At 47.0% G+C, this 22,957-nt stretch overlaps 1 protein-coding gene across 11 annotated transcripts in view; it reads right to left on the bottom strand.

Annotated features, from left to right (window-relative positions):
* The window catches only part of ANK1 (ankyrin 1), a 218,876-nt gene that overhangs the window by 52,228 nt on the left and 143,691 nt on the right, over positions 1 to 22,957 (bottom strand). For 10 of the 11 annotated variants that reach the window (XR_014009893.1, XM_081200899.1, XM_081200905.1 and 7 more), the window contains exons 20-24: positions 16,209 to 16,307; positions 14,442 to 14,534; positions 14,259 to 14,331; positions 13,115 to 13,138; positions 522 to 618 (exon numbers count right to left, since the gene is read on the bottom strand). Coding sequence is in view for 10 of the 11 variants with exons in the window: in XM_081200899.1 (XP_081057025.1) it covers positions 522 to 618; positions 13,115 to 13,138; positions 14,259 to 14,331; positions 14,442 to 14,534; positions 16,209 to 16,307 (386 nt within the window). In the remaining variant the exon portion in view is untranslated. The remainder of the gene's footprint in view (positions 1 to 521; positions 619 to 13,114; positions 13,139 to 14,258; positions 14,332 to 14,441; positions 14,535 to 16,208; positions 16,308 to 22,957) is intronic. The other variant, XM_081200904.1, reaches the window with a different exon arrangement.

The following is a 22,957-nucleotide window of genomic DNA, read 5'->3' as shown; positions in this document are numbered from 1 at the left end:
GATCCAAATGGTCCGCTTCTTCCAGGCGTGCCTGGAGTTGTTCAGCAACCACACGCTCAATCACCTTGCCCAAGAATGGAAGATTTGAGACTGGGTGATAGTTGGCCATCATGGCCGCATCTAAATATGGTTTTTTAAGAAGCAGTTTAATAACCGCCTCTTTTAACAGGTCTGGGAAGGCTCCCTCACGGAGGGAGGCATTCACCACCCCACGAAGCCCATCGCCCAGCCCTTCCCGGCTAGCTTTTATAAGCCAGGATGGGCAAGGATCAAGGAGACAGGTGGTTGGCTTCAATCGTCCAAGCAGCCTGTCCACATCCTTGGAGGTAACAGATTGGAATTGATCCCACGCAACGTGACTAGAATGGTATTTATTACCATTCAAACAATAATTGCTCCTTGTTAAATTCACCCCAGTGGAAAGGAGGCCAGCTGAAGTCTCTGCTGGAGGGACCCAAATGTCTTGGGGCCGACCCCAGCTTCCCCCGAAAGGACAACTCCCGCCTTGCTGCATGTCTTACGTGTGGTCCAGTTTGGGGACAAACTCCACAATTTCTCTCTCATCCTCCTGATACTGGAAGTCCCGCTTCTGTGGCTTTGGAGCGGGCAACTCATCACCTGAAAAAGAGAGAGGGCTGAAAAGAAAAGGGGGGAAGAACGCCCCACCAGCAGCACGATGGGGGAGGCACTTGGCTCAGGGCCAAATCGAGCAGCACAGCAGCACTTGTAGCCGACTGGGCAATGGAGGGACATTGGCCCTCCTGCCGCTTGAGATCCAGGCTGGGGATGGGGCCGAGGGAATCACTGGGGGTGAGCGGGCTGTTGGTTTCCATTTGGGCAGGACCCCACTTTGCCCCATGGATGTTTAAGGGCTGCAGTGACATGAGAGGAGATGGTTCACAGGAGCAACCCCAGGGTTAGGGCTCATCCGCACTGACCATTCGCCCCACACTTTTTTCACTCAGCTCCACCCTTTAAAACTCTATGTCGGAGTGCTCCCCCCCCCGCCCCATTGCTTTCCCCAGAATAAACAGCAATTTGAGTTTTCTGTGCCTTCCCATATGCTCTGATTCAGCAGTAAAAAGCAGGAAAGCGCCACGGCAAAAACCCCACAAAAACTCAGACACAAACCAGGAAGGCGTGGGCGTGTGCCTCTAAACGTGCCACAAAAGCAAGTCTGCAGGAGCCCTTAGAGGCCCAGGGGGTGAGAGATGCTGACTTGGGGAGATTTGTCTACAATTCCATCCTGGGAAGGGCATGGGATCTGGCCACACAGAACAGCCAACTCCGGCATCACCCCATGGCAATGTATCAAAGGGGACAGAGTGGGGAGGCACAAAGGGGGCTCCCCAGGCCTCTGTCCCAGACACTCGGGAGCCTCCCCAGGCTTCTCCTTCTCCTCCTCCTCCCTGGCTCTGCTCACAGCCTCTTGGGGTCTCCCTTGGCTGGAATGTGCCCCTGCCGGGATGGAGGTGGGGGTGGGGGGGCAGGAGGAGCAAGGAAGGGGGGGTTGCACTATGGCTTGGCCCCCTTTGGTCCCTGCCCATTCCAGCATGAGCTTTGCTCTTCCCACGCTGCTTGCACACCTTTTCTCTCTCTCCTGCTCTGTTGCTAAGGGCGGTTTTCAAAGAAACTGAAGGCTTCTTACTACCCACAAGACAAGACAATTAAAAGGTGGATAATAATCCCCATGAAAACCTCATGGACTAGCAGCCAAGCCAGGATCCCAGCACAGCTATAAAAACTGGGGTGGTTGTATGCAGCTGAGTCCTACCCAGTGTAGACCCCTTGAGATGTATGAGCCTAAGCTAGGCATGCTGGGGAACTTCAATGGGTCCATTCTGGGCAGAATTAACTTTGGATACAACTCCAAACTCAAGGAGAAGTTGGAAAGGAGAAGGGCCGCCAGATGCCCCAGGAAGTCTCCAGATGTGCCTGGGGGAGGGGCGTGACTCTCCAAGGAGGAGAGAAGGCCTTTTGTTTTTATTTGGTTTTTTTTAATTAAGAAGATTGGGCACTCCTCTCAGTGGAGATAATTATGCAGCGATTCAAGGTACCGAAGGCTATCAAAACTCCTTTTTGAGAGGACTTCCGGTCGGCGCCAGCGCTAATGGCGGTCCTCTTTCCGAGCTCCGGAGGAGGACTGCTCTGCGAGTTCGGGTCTGACCCGCTACGGCAAGCGGGGGACCCCTAAAATCACAGGCGCGGAAGCCTGTGAACGAGGAGATTCGGTGGGCACCAGGAGCGCCCCCCCTTTACCGCAGAAAGAGCCTTTTTAAAGGCTCCGGAACGACATCGGGGGAGCGCGGTGCTGAGAATCGCTACCCAGCCCGCAGGGTGAAGCCGCGTCGCTATTAGCGGAGAGCGCCGATTCCTTCCTGTAAATTTCGGACTGAAAAAACCCGTGAGTAAGACTGAACGTCTATTTGAAACTAAAGTCTGGAAATTTGGCTGAAAACGGGGAGGTGAAAATTAAGGAAGTCTGCCTTCCCCCGACTGCATGAAAGTGAAAGCAACGAAACTTTAAAGCTGCATCCGCAAGAGACATTGCTTTTGATTAATTAAATCTGACATTTGGACTTTAGACCTCCCCTCTAGCAAGCAGGGCAGAGGGGAGGCAAAAGAGACATTAGTAACTGCATGATCTATTTAAAAGAAAAAAAATTTCTGCTGCCTCAATAACCTGAAACGGACTGCTAAATAAGACAATAGGGCACTGAACTGACTTTTTCCTGTGAAGGTTACACTGTGATACAAAGTTTCTGGATTCTTTTGCTAAAGTATACCAGAGTAGGCTGAGACAGTATCTACTGGAAAACTGCTGCAATTTATATTTACAAGCCTCCTGATATACTTGTTTTAAACTTTCTTTCTTACTTTTCGTATTTGGACATTTTCTTTCTCTCTGTATCTGGACATTTTGATTTGCTCCCCCTAGAGGGTAAAGTAAAGGCTGATATAGCTCAAGACAGTGGAATTTTCCATCGGGAAATGGTTCCCATGGGAAACGACCTTGGGACATGAGTGGTCCACTAGAAGAGATAGCCACAAGAGCTAAGACTAGACAACAACAACAGCACCAGCAACAGCAACAAAAGAAGAGAGGCTCGATTACAGGCGCAACCCCTACAGGACCTACAGGAATAACAGGACAAGAAAAAGTGACAGCTGTCTCCATGGATGCTGTAACACAAGCTTTACTTAAGATAAACCAATCCCTGGAGACTCTAACAAAGCAGAGCTCAGAAAATACACAAAAATTAACAGAGTTATCAGCAAGACTAGATCTGAACACAGAATCTATAAACAAATTGGTCCAGGAAAATTCTGCAACACGTAAAATTGCGGAAGAAGCTAGAGCTATTGCTGGAGAGACTCAAGAGAACTTAGAACCGATTGCCAAAAAGGTGCATGAGCATGATGCAACTCTGGCTTTGTGGGAACTACAGAGAAAAGAGAGAAATTTGAAATTGAGATTAATTCCAGAGAACGAAGGTGACAATCTCGTGGAGTTTTTAACACAAGAGTTTGCTGATTGCTGGGAAGATTTGGAGGAAGACGAATTTAAAATCACAACAGCGTTTAGACTGGGCAAAAAACAGAACAGAAAGACTCCGAGGGATTGTTTGATTACCCTTAGATCCAAGGAAGAAAGAGACAAAATATTAAGACTACATTTTGAAAAGGCCTTGCAAATTGGAAATTCAGCTGTACAGATTTTTAAAGACATCCCAAAATATATCTTGGATCTGAGAACCTTTTATAAGGATCTGGTTGTTCTGTTAAAGAAGAATACCATCCTCTTTAGGTGGGAATTTCCACAGGGATTATCTTTTGATTACAAGGGGAAGAAGGTGAAAATAAAGACTATACAAGATAAAGAGAAATTTTTGGAAAGAAACCGAGAGGACCTGCAGAAGGGAACTGTGGACCCAATTGCAGAACAGAGGAGAGCAATAGACATTTTGAATCTTTCGTTTGGACACATTCCACCACCATCAGAGGAAGAGCAACAACTTGGGGCTGTCGGAGGAGTGTCAGAAAAATAACAAGATGGCCCTGCAATTCCTTAGTTGGAATTGTAATGGGCTCAATATGCCTTTGAGGAGACGACAAGTTTTTCATATTTTGAACAGAGAACAACTGGATTTGATATGTCTACAAGAAACCCATATAACCAGAGCTCATAGGAGATTACTTATAAACAAAAGATTAGGACAAGAATTCATCTCATCAGACAAAGTCAAAAAAAGAGGAGTTGTGATCTATGTAAAAGAGAAATGGGCCCCAAAAATGATGTTTAAAGATGAACAAGGAAGATATTTGGCAGTTGAGATACAAGTACAAGGAGAAAAAATTTTGATAGTTGGAATTTATGCACCAAATGAAGGTAAAGCTGAATTCTTCAAGAAACTTCATGAAACTTTGACGGACTATCTGGATTATAATATGATAATTATGGGAGACATGAACGGAGTGGTCTCCACTAACATGGACAAGGCACAAAGACTGACAGTTACCAAGGAAGGGAGACTTCCTAAGACTTTCTTTGAAATGACGGAAAATATGGACTTAATAGACATATGGAGAACAAGGAACCCTCTTGAGAGAGAGGGAACCTTTTTCTCCCAAGCAATGACGACCTGGACCAGAATTGACCAAATCTGGATCACTAGTGGGATGGCTCCAAAGATTAAGAAGGTAGAAATCTGCCCAAAAACCTGCTCCAACCATAATGCTGTGAAGATGGAAATGAAACTTACAACAACTGGTCAATTCAGATGGAGAATGAATGACACCCTCTTTCGAGACAAGGAGATCCTTATGAAGGCCCAAAAAACTTTAAAGGACTATTTTGAAATAAATTTAAGGGCCGATGTGGAAAAAAGAGTGATCTGGGACGCAAGCAAAGCTGTGATGCGAGGCTTTTTGATTCAACAAAATTCAATAAAGAGGAAGAAACAGAATGAAAAAAAGGAAAAGATTTTGGAAAAGATAAAGGAAGGAGAGAAAAAATTAAGAGTAAAACCAAAGTCCCAGGAGATTTTAAGAGAGATTAAGTTATACCAAGCACAATATATGGAATTGATGAACCAAGAGATTGAATGGAAGATAAGGCAAATGAAACAAAAGACATTTGAATCGGCAGATAAATGTGGCAAACTTCTGGCATGGCAATTGAAGAAAAGGCAGAAACTAAATACAGTTACAAGCCTAGAAGTGGATGGAAAGAATATATCTAAACCTAATGAAATTAGAAATTGCTTTTTGAGTTATTTTTAAAAACTTTATACTCAAGGACCGCAAAATGAGGATGATATAGATAAATTCCTTGACAAATATGGATTACAAAAAATCTCTCATCAAAGTAAGATGGATCTGAATCAGAGAATAACAGAACAAGAGATAGAGGCTGCCATTCAGAATATGCAACTGGGCAAATCTCCAGGACCAGATGGACTGACTTCCAGATACTACAAATCTTTGAAGGAGTGGTTGATTCAACCATTAAAAGAAGTCTGTAATGAGATTCTAGAGGGGAAAAAGGCACCTGAATCGTGGAAAGAAGCGTATATTTCACTCATACCAAAGACAGAGACTGAAAAGACTCAATTGAAGAACTACCGCCCAATATCATTACTTAATGTGGATTACAAAATCTTTGCAGACATTTTGGCAAAAAGACTTAAAAGAGTGTTGATGGAGAAGATTCATAGGGACCAAGCAGGCTTTCTCCCAAAAAGACACCTATCAGACAATGTAAGGAATATAGTAGATATTTTGGAATTGCTAGAGGTGAAAATTAACACTAAAGCAGTCCTGATTTTTGTGGACGCGGAGAAAGCCTTTGACAATATTTCTTGGAGTTTTATGAAAAAGAATCTTCACGGGATGGGGGTAGGCCAAGGATTTGAGAATGGTTTGGGTGCGATATACTCTGAACAAAAAGCCAAGTTAATTGTAAATAATGTGGTAACTGAGGAACTTAAGATAGAAAAAGGAACACGACAGAGATGCCCAATTTCCCCATTGCTTTTTATTTCTGTCCTGGAGGTGTTGCTGAATATGATTAGAAATGACCAGCAGGTTAAAGGTGTACAGGTCGGAGATAAACATTATAAGCTAAGGGCATTTGCAGATGACCTAGTATTGACTCTACAAGAGCCTGACACTAGTACGAAAAGGGTGTTGGAGATAATCCAACAATTTGGCCAGGTAGCTGGATTTAAACTGAATAAACAAAAAACTAAAGTCTTAGAAAAAAATTTAACAGCCACGGAGAAGGAGAAATTTCAAGAAGAGACAGGACTGACACTGGTTAAGAAGGTGAAATATCTAGGGGTTTATTTGACATCAAAAAATTTGAATTTGTATAAGGACAACTATGAAAAATGCTGGTCAGAAATTAAAAAAGATCTAGAAATATGGTCAAATTTGAAATTGTCAATGTTAGGCCGAATTGCAGTGATTAAGATGAATGTATTGCCTAGAATGTTATTTTTGTTTCAAGCCTTGCAGATTCTTGACAAGATGGAATGTTTTAAGAGGTGGCAGAAAGATATCTCGAAATTTGTCTGGCAGGGCAAAAAGCCCAGAATCAAATTTAAAATATTGACAGATGCTAAAGAAAGGGGGTTTTGCCCTGCCGGACTTAAAATTGTACTATGAAGCAGCAGCGTTTTGCTGGCTGAAAGAGTGGATGCTCCTCGAGAACACAGACATTTTGGATTTGGAAGGTTTCAATAATGCATTTGGTTGGCACGCATATCTATGGTATGATAAAATTAAGCTGCATAGGGCCTTTAAAAATCATATTGTTAGAAAAGCATTGTTTAATGTTTGGATAAGATATAAAGATCTGTTGGAAAACAAAACCCCCAGATGGGTGTCTCCAGTGGAGGCTAAGGCAGTGAAGAAACTCAATATGGAGGTCGGATGGCCGAAGTATTGGGAAATTTTGGAACAGGAGGGAGGTAAATTGAAATTACAAAGTCATGAGAAAATGAAACATAAAGTACAAAATTGGTTTCAATGTCATCAAATAATGGAGTTTTTCAAACAGGATAGGAAAATTGGCTTTCAGGTGGAAAAATCAAAATTAGAGACTGAACTGTTAGAGCCCAATACTAAGAATTTATCAAGAATGTATAACTTGCTGCTGAAATGGAATACACAAGATGAAACAGTCAAATCGGCTATGATTAAGTGGGCACAGGACATTGGTCATAACATTATGTTTGCTGACTGGGAATGGTTGTGGAACACCGGTATTAAATTCATGGCATGCAATGCCTTAAAGGAAAACATTATGAAAATGATCTACAGGTGGTACATGACCCCAGTCAAGCTAGCAAAAATATATCATTTGCCTGATAATAAGTGTTGGAAATGTAAAGAAACTGAAGGTACTTTCTATCACCTTTGGTGGACATGCCCGAAGATTAAGGCCTTCTGGGAAATGATTTATAATGAAATGAAAAAGGTACTTAAATGTACTTTCCCTAAAAAACCAGAGGCCTTTCTCTTGGGCATTGTCGGCCAATTGGTGTCAAAGAGGGATAGAACTTTCTTTATGTATGCTACAACAGCAGCAAGAATACTTATCGCAAAGTATTGGAAGACACAAGATCTACCCACTCTGGAAGAATGGCAGATGAAGGTGATGGACTATATGACACTGGCTGAGATGACAGGCAGAATCCGTGATCAGGGAAAAGAGACGGCGGAAGAAGAATGGAGAAAATTTAAAAGCTATCTTAAGGACTATTATAAACTTGATGAATGCTAGAATGTTGAGGTTTTCAGGAAAAAAGGGATACAGTGATATAAGATCAGATTATAGAAAAGATTAAGACGACAGAGGTTGGAAAGGAATATTTAGAAGTTGCTAAAAAATTATGGACATTGGGATGCAGAAAGGGGGGGTATGGGGGAGTCCCGGAAAAGAGGTTTATGAAAAAGTGTTATGAAATTATACGTGTTTGTATGTCTTTTTAGGTGTTTGTTTGTCTTTAAAAAATTCTGTAAAACCAATAAAAATTTTATATATATAAAAAAAATCAAAACTCCTTTTTGAGATAAGGGAGTTCAAGGATAAGCCTCAAATGCTCAGAAGAAAAAACCATTACACCAGAGACAGAAGTTTTCAGGGTGGAGGAGTTTCTCAAGCGAGGACTCACAGGCCCCATGCATTGCATAATAGTCCTTAGATTAGATTCTTTTAACTATTTCTGAAACCTGGAAATAACTATAAATCCAATTTTCTATCTGCCAATTAATCAGCACTCAGATGACAAATGGGCTGCTGGGGAATAAAAAAGCATTATTTAACAGGCTAAAAAAATTACCAAAAAGCATATCTTGATCACTGGCAACTAAGAAAGAACAGAACTGATAATATGGCTCTGAATCTGTTTAAAATCTTCACTTTATACTGCCCCTAAGTCTCCATCTTGTACATGCTGTGTTGGCTGCAAAAACAAAACTGAACCTTGGTGGAATCGACGCACATATAAAAACTGCTTTGAAAATGCTTTTTTAAAAAGCGTTCTTAAAAATACATTGCATTTTTCATGTGGCTCACCATCGCCCTCTAGTGTCACATTGTATACTGCATGTAAAACACATTTAAATCATATTATTTGCAGCTGTATAGCTGAGTCATAGAATAGAATAGAATAGAATAGAATAGAATAGAATAGAATAGAATAGAATAGAATCCCTTATCTTTGTGAGAAAGGAAGGAGCATTTAAAGAAGCAGACACAAGTTCCTGGAGGCAAAGGCAATGCCGAATGCCTCCTCCCTCACTGGTGTCCTCTGCCAAGGGCTGGAGGAGCAGCAAACAGAACCAAGAGCTGAGATGCGGAGACGGGATCAAAGATACACCAGATGAAGGAGCGCGCAGGGCCTTTGGGGAAAGATGTGGGCCCAGGTCTGCCTGACCATGAGATGACATCCATACAGCTGTCTGGAGGACTGAAGCAGACAAAGTGGGGGTGAAGGGAATTGTGAACAGAGGCCTTAAGAGGCAACTGGAGATGGCAGCAGCGATGGAGCCGAGAGAGAAAAGGCTTTGGGTACAAATTAAAGGGAACACAGAAGAAAAAAAACCTCTAAGCTCTTGGGAAAAGAATGGGGAAAGTGGAGGATCAGAAGGATTTTCCTTTTCCTTTTCAACTAAGACGAAGCATGATCAACAGGAAATAGGACTGGAACATAAGGAATTGGGTAGAAATTAATGAAGACACAAGTCAATAAGGAAGGACATTGTTAAGATTAGTCGGAAGGACTATTTTGACATGTAATGATAATAATAGCTGGAGAGCTCCTGTTGGACTTTTTGGATGGAAAAAGGTGGCTTTCAGATGCCTGGGATTGAAGACTGAGAAAACAATGCCAAGCAGATTGGGAAATAGCTGGAATTTAATAGAGACAGATGTTATCCTGGAGCGCATATTTTGAATAATTGTCATAATTGGCAGACAGAAAAGCGGAAGCCCTTCTTATTTTCTTTCTTAAAACTTCTCTTATCTTCTTTTTATATGAGCTCTCATTCTTCTTCTTGTTCTTGTGTTTTGGTTAATTCCATCTACATTTATGCTTTGTTTTTGTAGTTCTCTGTCTTAGGCTAATGAAGATAAATGTAGGAAGGCGATGGCTGGAAGATGGAGAGCCATGTGTGAGGGCAGAGCAGAGGCTGGGGGAGAGGAGGGGGAAGCTCCCAGGTGAGAACTCATTCTTCTGTGTGGAGAATAAAGGTCAAGGCACAATGGTCATAAAGAGCCTTTTATTCTCTTTCTCTTCTCTTCTTCTTTATTTTCTTCCTTTTCTTATTCTTGCTTCTTTCTTAATTTTCTTCTCTAGATTAGTCTGGCTTCTATTGTATTTTATGTGGAAAAAATAGATTATAAAAAAGAAGAGTGTGCGTGCAGCTTGCAAGCTTCAGCCCAGCAGGAGCCAGCTGCAAAAATTTATAGACTTTTGGGGCCTTAGCCCTCCTCTGCTCTCCCAATGAACCTCCATCTCCAGGACTCAGTGGTGGGAGGGAGCCCAAAGGAAGACAAAGAACTGGGCTGGGCTGAAGGGGAGGAGAGGGTGACGAGTCCACATGCATACCTGGCTCATTCGTTAGACTTTGTGGGTTTTGTGTGAATGACATACCGTATTTTTCGCACTATAGGACGCACTTTTTCCCCTCCAAAAATGAAGGGGAAATGTGTGTGCGTCCTATGGTGCGAATGCAGGCTTTTGCTGAAGCCTGGAGAGCGAGAGGGGTCCGTGCGCACCGACCCCTCTCGCTCTCCAGGCTTCAGGAAGCTATCCCAAGTCTTGCAAGCCCGGCGGGATGTACCGCGGGCTCGCAAGGCTTGCGGGCAGCAGCCTGCACCCAAAAGCTGGGGACAGCGGGGAGGCGCAGAGCCGCCACCCCGCTATTCCCCGACCTGATCTGGAGGCTGGCGGGGGGAGAAGCAAGCCTGCTTCTCCCCCCCACCAGCCCCACAACCTCCAGATCAGGTCGTGGAAAAGCGGGATGGCGGCGCTCCGCTATCCCGCTTTTCCCCGACCTGATCGGGAGGCTGGCGGGGGGAGAAGCAAGCCTGCTTCTCCCCCCCCACATCCCCACAACCTCCAGATCAGGTCGGGGAAAAGCGGGATGGCGGCGCTCCGCTATCCCGCTTTTCCCCGACCTGATCGGGAGGCTGGGGGAGGGAGAAGCAAGCCTGCTTCTCCCCCCCACCAGCCCCACAACCTCCAGATCAGGTCGTGGAAAAGCGGGATGGCGGCGCTCCGCTATCCCGCTTTTCCCCGACCTGATCGGGAGGCTGGGGGAGGGAGAAGCAAGCCTGCTTCTCCCCCCCACCAGCCCCACAACCTCCAGATCAGGTCGTGGAAAAGCGGGATGGCGGCGCTCCGCTATCCCGCTTTTCCCCGACCTGATCGGGAGGCTGGCGGGGGGAGAAGCAAGCCTGCTTCTCCCCCCCCCACATCCCCACAACCTCCAGATCAGGTCGGGGAAAAGCGGGATGGCGGCGCTCCGCTATCCCGCTTTCCCCCGACCTGATCGGGAGGCTGGGGGAGGGAGAAGCAAGCCTGCTTCTCCCCCCCACCAGCCCCACAACCTCCAGATCAGGTCGTGGAAAAGCGGGATGGCGGCGCTCCGCCATCCCGCTTTTCCCCGACCTGATCGGGAGGCTGGGGGAGGGAGAAGCAAGCCTGCTTCTCCCCCCCACCAGCCCCACAACCTCCAGATCAGGTCGTGGAAAAGCGGGATGGCGGCGCTCCGCTATCCCGCTTTTCCCCGACCTGATCGGGAGGCTGGGGGAGGGAGAAGCAAGCCTGCTTCTCCCCCCCACCAGCCCCACAACCTCCAGATCAGGTCGTGGAAAAGCGGGATGGCGGCGCTCCGCTATCCCACTTTTCCCCGACCTGATCGGGAGGCTGGGGGAGGGAGAAGCAAGCCTGCTTCTCCCCCCCACCAGCCCCACAACCTCCAGATCAGGTCGGGGGAAAGCGGGATGGCGGCGCTCCCCTATCCCGCTTTTCCCCGACCTGATCGGGAGGCTGGGGGAGGGAGAAGCAAGCCTGCTTCTCCCCCCCACCAGCCCCACAACCTCCAGATCAGGTCGGGGGAAAGCGGGATGGCGGCGCTCCGCTATCCCGCTTTTCCCCGACCTGATCGGGAGGCTGGGGGAGGGAGAAGCAAGCCTGCTTCTCTCCCCCCCCCCCCACATCCCCACAACCTCCAGATCAGGTCGGGGGAAAGCGGGATGGCGGCGCTCCGCTATCCCGCTTTTCCCCGACCTGATCGGGAGGCTGGGGGAGGGAGAAGCAAGCCTGCTTCTCCCCCCCCCCACCATCCCCACAACCTCCCGGCTTCAGGAGAGCCGCACCGCCAGCCCCACAAGCTCGGGGGACAGCGGGAGAGGCGCAGCGCGCCATCCTGCTGTCTCCCGACATGGTTTGGAGGCTGGCGGAAGGCTTCCTCCTCCCCCAGCCCCGCAAGTTCCCAGAGCGATGCCAAAGCATGGCTCTGGGTCCCGTTCTGGGGGTGGGGGAAGCTCGGGCTTCCCCGCCCCAGCCCCGCGCCTGGCGGGGGGGGGGATAAATTTTTTTTGCCTTTATTTCCCCCCCCCCAATCTAGGTGCGTCCTATGGACCGGTGCGTCCAATAGTCCGAAAAATACGGTACTCTCAGCGACTGTGGTTAATGCTTAACGCGCCATGCCTAGTGACACCTGTGGGGCCCACTTCCTCAGGGCTCCTGAAATCTCAGGAACTGGGATGCTCCTAGACCAGAAGCAAAAGTGGGGTGAGTGTCCACACCATGAGGAGCGATCACTCTTTCAGACCAACTTAGACCACCATGGCCTTGATGCCTGTGAATGGCCTGGCCAGGTTGGGCTCCAAGCTCAGGTGGCCTGGAGGACTAAGCCAGGGGCCTGGTAAAAGGTTTGGGGCCGGATGACATGCGACCTTCACAGCATAGTTCTAACAGTGCTGGGCTGTTTCAGATTTCACCCCAGGACATTAAAGGAAAAGAGGGTGCTTTAACCCTTGGTCATGATGGGTCGTTGTCACCAACTTCAAGGAAAGCAGGGAGGTTGGGGGGGGGTGGCTCAGATCCTTGTGCTGTCTTCCCTCCCACTTAAGCGACTCCTCCGATCCTTGAAGGAGATGGGAAGTGAGGTGGAAACGCAAATGTGGAAAGAGGGGGAGAAGGGGGTTCAGGAGTGATGGTCAGCAGCAAGGGGAGTCCGGGAGCAAAAGGAGATGGTTCCCTTCTATGGGAGACAGGCAAAAGCCCAGGTTTCTTCCTGGTCTAGCTCTCTAAGCCCTGGCACAGATGCCCTGGCGTGCCTCCCACCTGTGGACCAGTGTGCAGCAGAGCTCAGCAGCCATATGGGTGAGGGCTCTCTCATGCAGCCCCCTTCCCCACGCCACCCTCACAGCCACAGACACAATGAGTGGGCAGGTGGGCGAGCTGGCCCCCTGGGAAGCCAAGGGCGGCATGGGATGGAGGCATGTGAGGCCTGGTGGGTCCGCGTGGGGTGGAATGGGGCAGATGGGTTGGGCGGGCGAGCCAAGCCCACAACAACAACACACAGTCCATACCCAGGAGAGTTATGTGAGCCGTGCCTGGAAAGCAAGAAAAAAAGAAGAGCAGGTTTGAACTGTGCACTCCAGGTTGGTGGGCGCAAATGCACAAGTACACCCTCTGTGCCTCAGCTCAAAACCAAACACCTGCCAGGCCGCCTGTCCCAAGGTGGGCTGGTGTTTGGCATCATTCTGAGAGAGGCGGGAGGCAGATATCTTGGGGAAAGAAGGCCCTGTCCCTGATGGCAGCCAGGCAGGAGATCCATGCCTGCTATTCAGCTGTGAGCCCTGCACTGCAGGGGGTTGGACTAGATGGTCGCTAGGGTCACTTTCCAGCTCTACAAATCTATGAACACCGAGTGCCCCTATGCAGCTTCACCTCTGGCTTCTAAGATTCAGCAGGCGCTTCCTCAAGCAATTTCAAGCACATCTTATGTATTTATTTGATTCACAACATAAAATCTAGGCCTTCATATGGGCCAGAAACTTGTTTCAAAACAATAATCTAAGCCGAAGATTCTCAGGATTCTCACTGCCCTATTCTGTGCTTTTGATGTGCTCCCCTGGGATTGAGGCAAACACAGAGACCCGCTGGTGGCGCATCCTTTTGCAGGGACTTGAACTGCTCTAAGCTCTGCAGAAAGCAAGCCTTGCTGGTCATGTTCTCCAAGCTACTGTAAGCTGAATTCAAAAAGGAAGTGGAGGCACCATCACAAACTTATTTCCAAATAATTTATGAAGGCTTGAAAAATAGAGGCTACTTATGCTTATGCTGGGGGGGGGCAGGTAGGGAAATGGATCTGGGCAGGCAGGAGGAGTGGCAGATAAAATCAAGCAGGGAGAGAAAGGTTGCGGAATGTTCCGTTTCAGTTCAGTCCTCTTTTCTACCAAAAAATACCCAATGCAGCCATTAAACAGGAAAAGCTGGCACCTAGTGCAAGGAGGGCAGGATTCAGGCTGTGCACACAACTTCCCAAAGATTTCCGAGATCTGTCCTTTGAGGGGTGCTGGGAACTATAGCTCTGTGAGGGGAAAACTGCAGTTCCCAAGTTTCTTGGGGTGGGTGGAGAATGCGCTTTGGTGTGTGCACAGCCTCTGTCACCCTCGTGCCCGTATCTCCCTCCCAGAGCAGCCCCAAGCACGGGGGAAGCCAGAAACGCACCTTCGTCCTCGGACACATCCAGGATCTCGTCCACCGTCTCTGGTAAACTCATGTGGTGCTTGTCACTGAATGACTGCAAGAGGCAACAGGTCAGGCGGGAGCACAGCTTCAGGGTCATCACAGCAGTGCCCCCCTCCCCACCCCACCCTCCAACCCCAGGTCAGGCTTGACTGGGGGACTCACCAAGAAGCTGGACTCATCAGTGACAATTTTCAGCACATCGGTCACAGAAATGTATCCCAGACGCTTGGCAATGGCCAGAGGTGTGGCCCCATTCTGCAGAGAGAAGCGGGCAGGTGGGAGAAAACCACTCAGCCAACAGCATACAAGCCTCAGGTCAGGCCTGTGTGTAAATATCTACATTTTTTTGCACCAAAAAGCTGAATTTAGCAATTTGCAAAAAGTATGCAAACTTGCATTCAAGTTGCATAATGGGGAAGGGCCAGGAGCTTTTCTGGGCAATGAAACCCGCACTTCAGCCACTGAAAATCTCAGTGCAGAGGGAACTGTAGCTCTGAAATGGGAATTAGGGAGCTCCTAAGAACTCTCTTCACCCTCAGCGAACTACAGCTCCCAGAATTCTTTGCAAGAGTGGAAGCCATGATTTTAAAAAGTTGTATCAATATATTTTTAATGTATGCTACAAATGTGACCAAGGATTCTTCCTGCCTCTAATAAATAATAATAATAATAATAATAATAATAATAATAATAATAATAATAATAATAATTATTATTATTATTATTATTATTATTATTATTATTATTATTATTATTATTCTGTACCCCATCTATCTGACATATTTTGCCCCAGCCACTCTGGGTGGCTTCCAACACATATAAAGGCATAATCAAACATCAATCATTAAAAACTTCCCTTTACAGGACTGCCTTCAGATGTCTTCTAAGAGTCAGATTGTTGTTTATTTCCTTGAAGGGGGCTGTTCCACAGGGCGGGTGCCACTACCAATAAGGCCCTCTCTCTAGTTCCCTGTAGCTTCACTTCTCTCAGTGAGGGAACCGCCAGAAGGCCCTCACAGACAGACCCTGGTGTCTGGGTTGAACGATGGGGGTGGAGACGCTCCTTCAGGTATACTGGGCTGAGGCTGTTTAGGTCTTAAAGGGTCAGCACCAACACTTTGAATTGTGCTCAGAAACATACTGGGAGCCAGTGAAGATCCTTTGGGACCAGTGTTCTATGGTCTCCGCAGCCTCTGGCGAGACAGTACACAGGGAGGCAGGGTCTCATCCGGCGTACCAGATGGAGCTGGTAGACAGCCTCTTTGTAAGGGAGAAGGCTAAACTTAACTGTTCTACCTTACCCTATATAAGGTGTACCTTATACTAGCTTTCTGCAAGCATGTATTGTTTATGTGTGAGCATTCAAAATTATGCCTGCCCACCCCCCACCCACCCCCCGTTGAAGTATTGCAGTCCAGGATTTGACTGCCTCTTTCTGTAGCGATAGCAGCAACACTGGGAGAAGCACCAGGTGACCCCAGCCTGGCCACACCAGCACCATCCAGTTACAGCACCATGAAGCCACCTCAACAGCCGTGGTTCCCCCAAAGAATCCTGGGAACTATAGTTTGTGAAGGGTGCTGAGAGAGGCCCCTGTTCCCCTCACAGAACTTCAGTTCCCACAGTAGTTTAACCCCCCCTCAATCCCCCTTTGCAGGGGGCTCAGCAAAGTGTAACTCAGTGAAAGAAACAGGGGTCTCCTAATAACTGCCAGCGCCCTTAACAAACGACAGCTCTCAGAATTCTTTGGGGGGAGGGAATCATAGACGGGTTCGCAAGGGTCGTCCAATCCAGCCCCCTGCAATGCAGGAATCTCCGCTCCAGGGGAAGCCAAGGACTTGGGAATGGATGGGGTGGGTGTGGCATGAGCCTCCACCCGAGGACCCTGCAGCAGCCCCAGTGCCCAGGCCCTCAGGAGCCCACACTCACCGAGCTGACTTCATTGGGCGAGGCACCATGCTTGAGCAGGAGGGTCACGATGTCGGTGTGCCCTTGCTGGGCCGCTTGGTGCAGAGGAGTGTATCCCAGCTGGGAGAGAAAGAGAAAGAAAACGAGTACACCCAGGAACAGCTTGCGATGGCACTTAGCTTTATAAAGCATACCCCAAGCATGTTCTCTCTCTCAAAGAATTCTGGGCACTGAAGTTGGCTGAGGGCTGCTGGGAACTAGCTCTGTGAGGGCCCAGAATTCGTTGGGGAAAGAAAGTGCTTTAAAGGCATAGTGTAAGCACACCTTTACGAGGACCAATGATGGCAGGAACCTAGGAAACTGGTTCGGCAAGGCTCAGTATTGTCTGCCCTGACTGGCAGAGGTTCCCCGGGGAGCCAGGCAGGAGCCCCCCCAGCCTTCCCTGGAGATGCCGGGGGGGGGGATTGAACTTGCTGGGAGCTTCCGGGGGGGGGGCAGAGTGAGCTGCAGTCCTGAGGCATCAGGCATAAGCCTGCATTTTATTAATGTTTGATCAGGTTCCTAAATTAAATGGGCTTAGATTTTCAAATGTTTCATGCCAGGCAAGAAGACAGCTGTTTAGAGAACACTGGCAATGTTTTCCTCCTAGACAAGGGGCCCCTTGATTTATAGCAGAAAACAATTCTCAAAGTCGTAAAAGCTGGAATTACAGACTAAGAGTGAGGACACTGACCCTACATGTTACAGAAGATAAAAAAGGCAGAGATAAACATAATTAGGAATGAGTAAATAGTAAAATAATACCAATGTGCCTCCCAGTAAAATGAGCCAGATCTTCTTTCTAAGGTTAAAAGGCCAAGACCAAATGGAGAAGCATCTAGCTGGCAGAAAGAGAGCATTTTTGAGAGCATTTTTGGGAAGTCTTTTTAAAGCTGTTTCTTTCTTAAACTGAGAGAGTTAGAGGGCAATAAATGTTGGGAAAAGCAGCTGGCTGAAGGGGGGGTGTAAACTGAAGAGGCTTCTTTTGAAAGCTGTTTTCTACTAAGTTCCTTTTTTTTCCTTTACAAAGGCCTTATTCCTTTTAAAAGGCTACCTATGTTATGTATTAAATATATTTGCTTAAATGTACCTATGCAAAGGATTTAAGAAATGCTAGATTCTTATTTCATATAGTTGTAAGAGTTGTATTTATCCTGAAATTAAGTCAGCCACCAGCCTAGCCCCCCTGCCAGACAAGGAGACGCCATCCAAGCAGTCCTGATATATAGCTGTCAGGCATTTGTTTAGAAACCTTCAAATGAAGGAGATCTTTCAATGTTGATGTGAAACTCAAGATCCTTGACATATGTTTAAAATAAAAATTTAAGATTAACCATTTGTTTTAGAAGGCAATAGGGCAAGGAGGGCAAGAGGTGAGCTGGTAATTAAGATTCCTTGTTGAGACACATATAAGATATATTACTACTTATTTGTCATTTATAGATGTAACAATATATAGCTCTTTGTGTTCCATATAAGGACAGGAGGATATGGGTGTATCTTTTAGGATTGGTTATAGCAATCAGCCAATAGGAAATCCAACCAGGCTGATTGGACAGAGGCAGCCACAGGAGGAGCAAAGGGGGCTGGATTAAGGGAATATAAGTGCTGGCCATAATGGCAGGAGGCCAGGCCAGAGCTTGGTAACCATATACCACTGTGCCTCTCATTTATTTGCCTGACAAATAAATTATTATTTTAATTTCTCTATTGCTGCGTTGAATATTTCATTCCAGCTAAGCGTTAACCACAAGCAGGGTGCTACATTTTATGGTGCTCCTGTGACTCGGATAAGTGGTCTGCTGGAACGCAGCCCCTTCGCCCTATTGGGCAGGGTACAAGAGAGAGGATCTCTAAACTGCTTACCCAGCGCGCACTGGTAAATTTTTCCAGGGGGAACGCAGAAGTCTCGTCTGTCTGATACCCTGCTCACTGGCGGCGACGGACCGGGGGGAAACGGAACCAACCAAGGGTAAGTGCACAAAGGGATTTTTGGCCCTCCAATTAATTGGGAGGAAGAGAAGTCTTGATCAAACTTCTGCGTCTCAGTAAGTGGGAACTGAGTACGCTAGGTGGTTGGGTACATCAGATGGTGATCTGGTGTAGGGAAAAGGGAAGAATGGGAGGTAGTGTGTGGTGAAGTATCCAGCGCATTGTATGTGTGAGAAAGTACAGAGCAATCTGTAGCTGACCTGAGTGTGGAGTGGGCAGTACTTCGGTTCCTAGTAAGGCGACTTCACTAGGCAAGGAAACCCACGAAGTGTGTGTGTGAGTGACTGAGTGGATACTTCACAGGGCCATACAATGGGAGTTGGGGGTTCAAAAGGGGAAAATACACCTCTTGAATGTATGTTAAATAATTTTAAGAAAGCCTTCTCAGGGGCGTATGGAGTCAAAATGACGCCAGAGCGCCTGAGAACGTTATGTGAATTAGAGTGGCCGAAGCAAAATACTGAATGGCCATCTCAGGGAACCTTTGATATAAATTTAGTAAGCAAACTTTGGTCTAACATCGCCAAAGAAACTGGAGGGTGCCCAGAACAATTTTCATATATAGATTCCTGGCTGAGCACATTAAATAAAAATCCTCCATGGATAAGGGAATGCAAAGTCCAACGATGCAAATTATTGGCTGTAAAAGCCGAAGCTAGGAAAGGAATCTTGCCAAATAAACTCAAACCCATTTTTGAGGGACCAGAGGAAGAGCTGCTTCCACCTCCACCCTATGCTCCACATCGAAGGGAGCCTAATCCAAACACTCCACCAGTTGTAACCCCAAGGCAAGAAAGTGGAATGAATAATGGGGCTGGAGTCACAGAACTTGATTCCTTGATAGATTATGATAAATATCTTCAGGAGGCATTGGAGGCCTATAATAAAGCCCAAGCAGAAGTGATTATTCCACCTGTGAGTCCCAGTAGAACTCCATCTACAGTCTCTTTTAGTGGAACAACTGATTGCCTACCCCAAACCCCTGTACATCCAAGTCCTAGAGAATTATTACAGAAGTTACAGGGAGACCTTAATCGGTCAGCAAGCAATACAGCCAGGCGTATAAGGCTGCTAAAAGAATGCCTTGGGACAAATACCATCCCCTATGATTTGAGGCCCCTAGAGCAAAGCGAAGAGAAAGATCACGTAGTAGCCCCTCTCAGAAGAGTATTTGATGCACTTGAGGAGCCTGTGCTGGTTAACGGGCAACCTGGACCACGGCCACCTCGAACTTCGACCCTGCAATATATTCCATTCACGACTACAGATCTGATGAATTGGAAAACACACACCCCATCTTTTGCAGAAAAACCTCAGGCTATGATGGACTTGGTGACTTCAATAATAAATACTCATAGTCCTACTTGGACAGATTGCCGCCAGCTCCTGAATACTCTGTTCACCACTGAGGAAAGGAGAGACATAATTGAAAAGGCACAGATATATTTGCGTGAGCAGGCCAGAGTGGGAAATATTTTTAATATTGACCGTCATCTCCAAGACAACTTTCCCTTGGAAGATCCTAATTGGGATCCAAACAATGCAATTCACCTGGCCAGACTTACCACTTACCGCCAGACGCTTGTGCAAGGTATCCGCAGGGCATGCCAGAAGCCCACTAATATGTCTAAAGTCTCAGAAGTAGAACAGAAACCAAATGAGAGTCCAGGAGACTTTTTAGAGAGGCTGCAAGAAGCCTATCGTATATGGACTCCTTTTGACCCTGAAGCCCCTGAAAACAGCAGAATGATTACTGCTACATTTGTGGCCCAGTGCGCTTCTGACATTCGTAAGAAAATTCAGAAATCAGAAGGATGGGAAGGGATGCTGATGAGCCAAATTATGGCCATTGCACGCCGAGTTTATCGGAATAGGGATGAGGCTGAGAAACAAGAGAAGAAGAAGTGGCAGAAGGAAAAGATGGTAATGCTAGCCACAGCAGTGAAGCAAGACCACCGCCCCTTAAATGGAGGAAGAGGGCGGGGAAGGAATCCACCACTGGGAAGGAATCAATGTGCGAATTGCAAGAAGGAGGGTCATTGGAAGCGGGAGTGTCCTGAACCCCTGAGGTTGGAAGAAGTACGCCCAGGCCCAGGCCCAGGCTCCGGCCCAAGAAACCAGGGACGGGGACGGGGAATGATCCGAAATGGAAGATATCAGAGACCTGGACAAAGACAGAGTAGAGACAATTTCATTGGACTGGCAGAGGAGGATTTTACCCAAGACTAGGAACGACCGGACTCCATAAAGTTAGGCTTCCAGGAGCCCACGGTCACGATTCAATTAGGAAGCCATTTAATAGACTTTATGATTGATACTGGGGCTGAATACTCAGTACTCCCAGAACTATTGCAGAAAAAGGCATCCAAAAGTGTAGTCATTAAAAGTGCCACTGGTCAGTCAGCTAAGAGGTCTTTCCTCCAACCTTTGGAATGCCAGATTGGGGGACATCGTTTAACCCATCAGTTTTTGTATATACCTGAGTGTCCAATACCTCTCTTAGGTAGAGATATGCTGTCCAAATTGCAGGCCCAAATCACCTTCACTCCTCGAGGTCCAGAAATGAAACTGCCATCAAAGGCAGCAGGAATAATTTCCCTCTCAGTACCTAAGGAACAATCATGGCGCCTAATGTCAGCCCTGCAAGTCCAACCCACATTGGATACAGAGTTAAACAAGCTCCTCCGAACTCTACAGGTGCCACCAGGAGTATGGGCTGAAAATAGCCCACCAGGAATGGCCAAGAATATAGCTCCAATTGTAGTAACCTTAAAACCTATGGCTACCCCTGTATCTGTAAAGCAATATCCTTTACCCCGGCGAGCAGCAGAGGGCATCCAGAAACATTTGGACCGCCTATTAAAATATGGTCTGCTTAAGCCCTGCCAATCAGAATGGAACACACCCCTTTTGCCTGTTCGAAAAACTGGGACAGATGAATACAGGCCAGTGCAGGACTTGAGGCTCGTAAACCAGGCTATCGAGACCTTGCACCCAAATGTACCAAACCCATATACCTTGCTGAGTTTGATCCCACCAGAAGCAACATTTTTTACTGTATTGGACTTGAAAGATGCATTCTTCTGTTGCCGGCTGGCACCACAGAGCCAACCTATATTTGCCTTCCAGTGGGAAGACCCTTTAACAGGAACAAAAGGCCAGCTAACCTGGACGAGATTGCCCCAGGGATTCAAAAATTCCCCAACTTTATTTGGCACTGCCTTGGCGAAGGATCTAACAAGTTACCCCTCAATACCTGGAGAAAGGTGGTTCTGCAATATGTAGATGACCTTATACTAGCAGCAAAGGATTTTGATACCTGTAAAGAAGGTACAGAGGAACTGCTCCACTTGCTCTGGGAAGCTGGCTACCGAGTTTCCCAGAAAAAGGCACAGTTATGTTTAGAAAAGGTCAAATATTTGGGCTTTGACATCTCACACCAACAACGAGCATTGAGGCCAGAGAGGAAAGAAGCTATTTGCCTTATCAAGGAACCTACCACAAGGAAACAACTCAGAGGATTCCTGGGAACAGCAGGGTTTTGTAGACTATGGATACCTGATTTCAGCAGTCTGGCCAAGCCCTTACATGAAAGCACTCGAGGTGCAGAAAAGGACCCATTCGTATGGGGACCTGAGCAACAACAAGCTTTTTTAGTTATCAAACAACGACTTATGGAGGCCCCAGCCCTTGGACTGCCTAATTCGGAAAAACCCTTTCAGCTGTATGTACATGAACAGAATGGGATTGCAGCGGCAGTCCTGACCCAGAGATTAGGAAGTTGGAACCGTCCAGTAGCTTATTTGTCAAAACAATTGGACTCAGTAGCAAAAGGATGGCCTCCATGCCTAAGGGCAGTAGCGGCCACTGCAAGCCTTGTCAAAGAAGCTGATAAATTTACCTTCGGCCAGACGATGTATGTGAATGTACCTCATGCTGTTCTGACGCTCATGGAATATAAGGGTAGTTATTGGCTAACGAACCCAAGGATGGCTAGGTACCAAGGCCTATTGTGTGAAAATCCCAGGATTCATCTACGAGTAGTGAATATGCTCAATCCAGCGACTTTGCTGCCCCTACCAGAGGTAGATGATGAGGAATCACATGATTGTCTCCAAGTAATGGATGAAGTTTATTCCAGTAGACCCGATCTGAAAGATGAACCATTGAAAAATCCAGATGTTGTGTATTATACTGATGGTAGCAGTTACCTGCATGAAGGTGCCAGACGAGCAGGATATGCTGTGGTCACCAATGAGGAAGTTGTGGAAGCTGAAGCTTTGCCTGCTGGCACCTCAGCACAAAAAGCTGAACTTATAGGTTTAACTAGAGCTCTGCAATTGGCAGCCGGATGTAAGGCAAACATCTATACTGATTCTAAATATGCCTTCTTAACCCTGCATGCACATGGAGCTCTATGGAAAGAAAGAGGTCTAATAGGAGCCCACGGGAAGGCCTTGAAATATGGACCTGAAGTAGAAATCCTGTTAGAAGCAGTATGGGCTCCAGAACAGATTGCTGTAATGCACTGCAAAGGTCATGGACGAGGAAGGGATCCAATAACCAGAGGAAATCATGCTGCTGACAAAGCAGCCCGAGAGGCAGCCCAAAAGCCTGTGGGAGGATTTATAGCAGCCCTCATACCAGAGGTAGTTCCAGAAGAAGTTAAACCTCACTATACCCCAGAAGAGAGGAAGTGGGCTGAACAGGAAGGAGCGGTTGTGAAGGACAGTTGGATG

This window comes from Podarcis bocagei (assembly GCF_964188305.1).
Source record: "Podarcis bocagei genome assembly, chromosome: 7".
Lineage (NCBI taxonomy): Eukaryota > Metazoa > Chordata > Lepidosauria > Squamata > Lacertidae > Podarcis > Podarcis bocagei.
The sequence above is the reverse complement of the archived record's forward strand: the minus strand, read 5'-3'. Positions and strand labels throughout refer to the sequence as shown.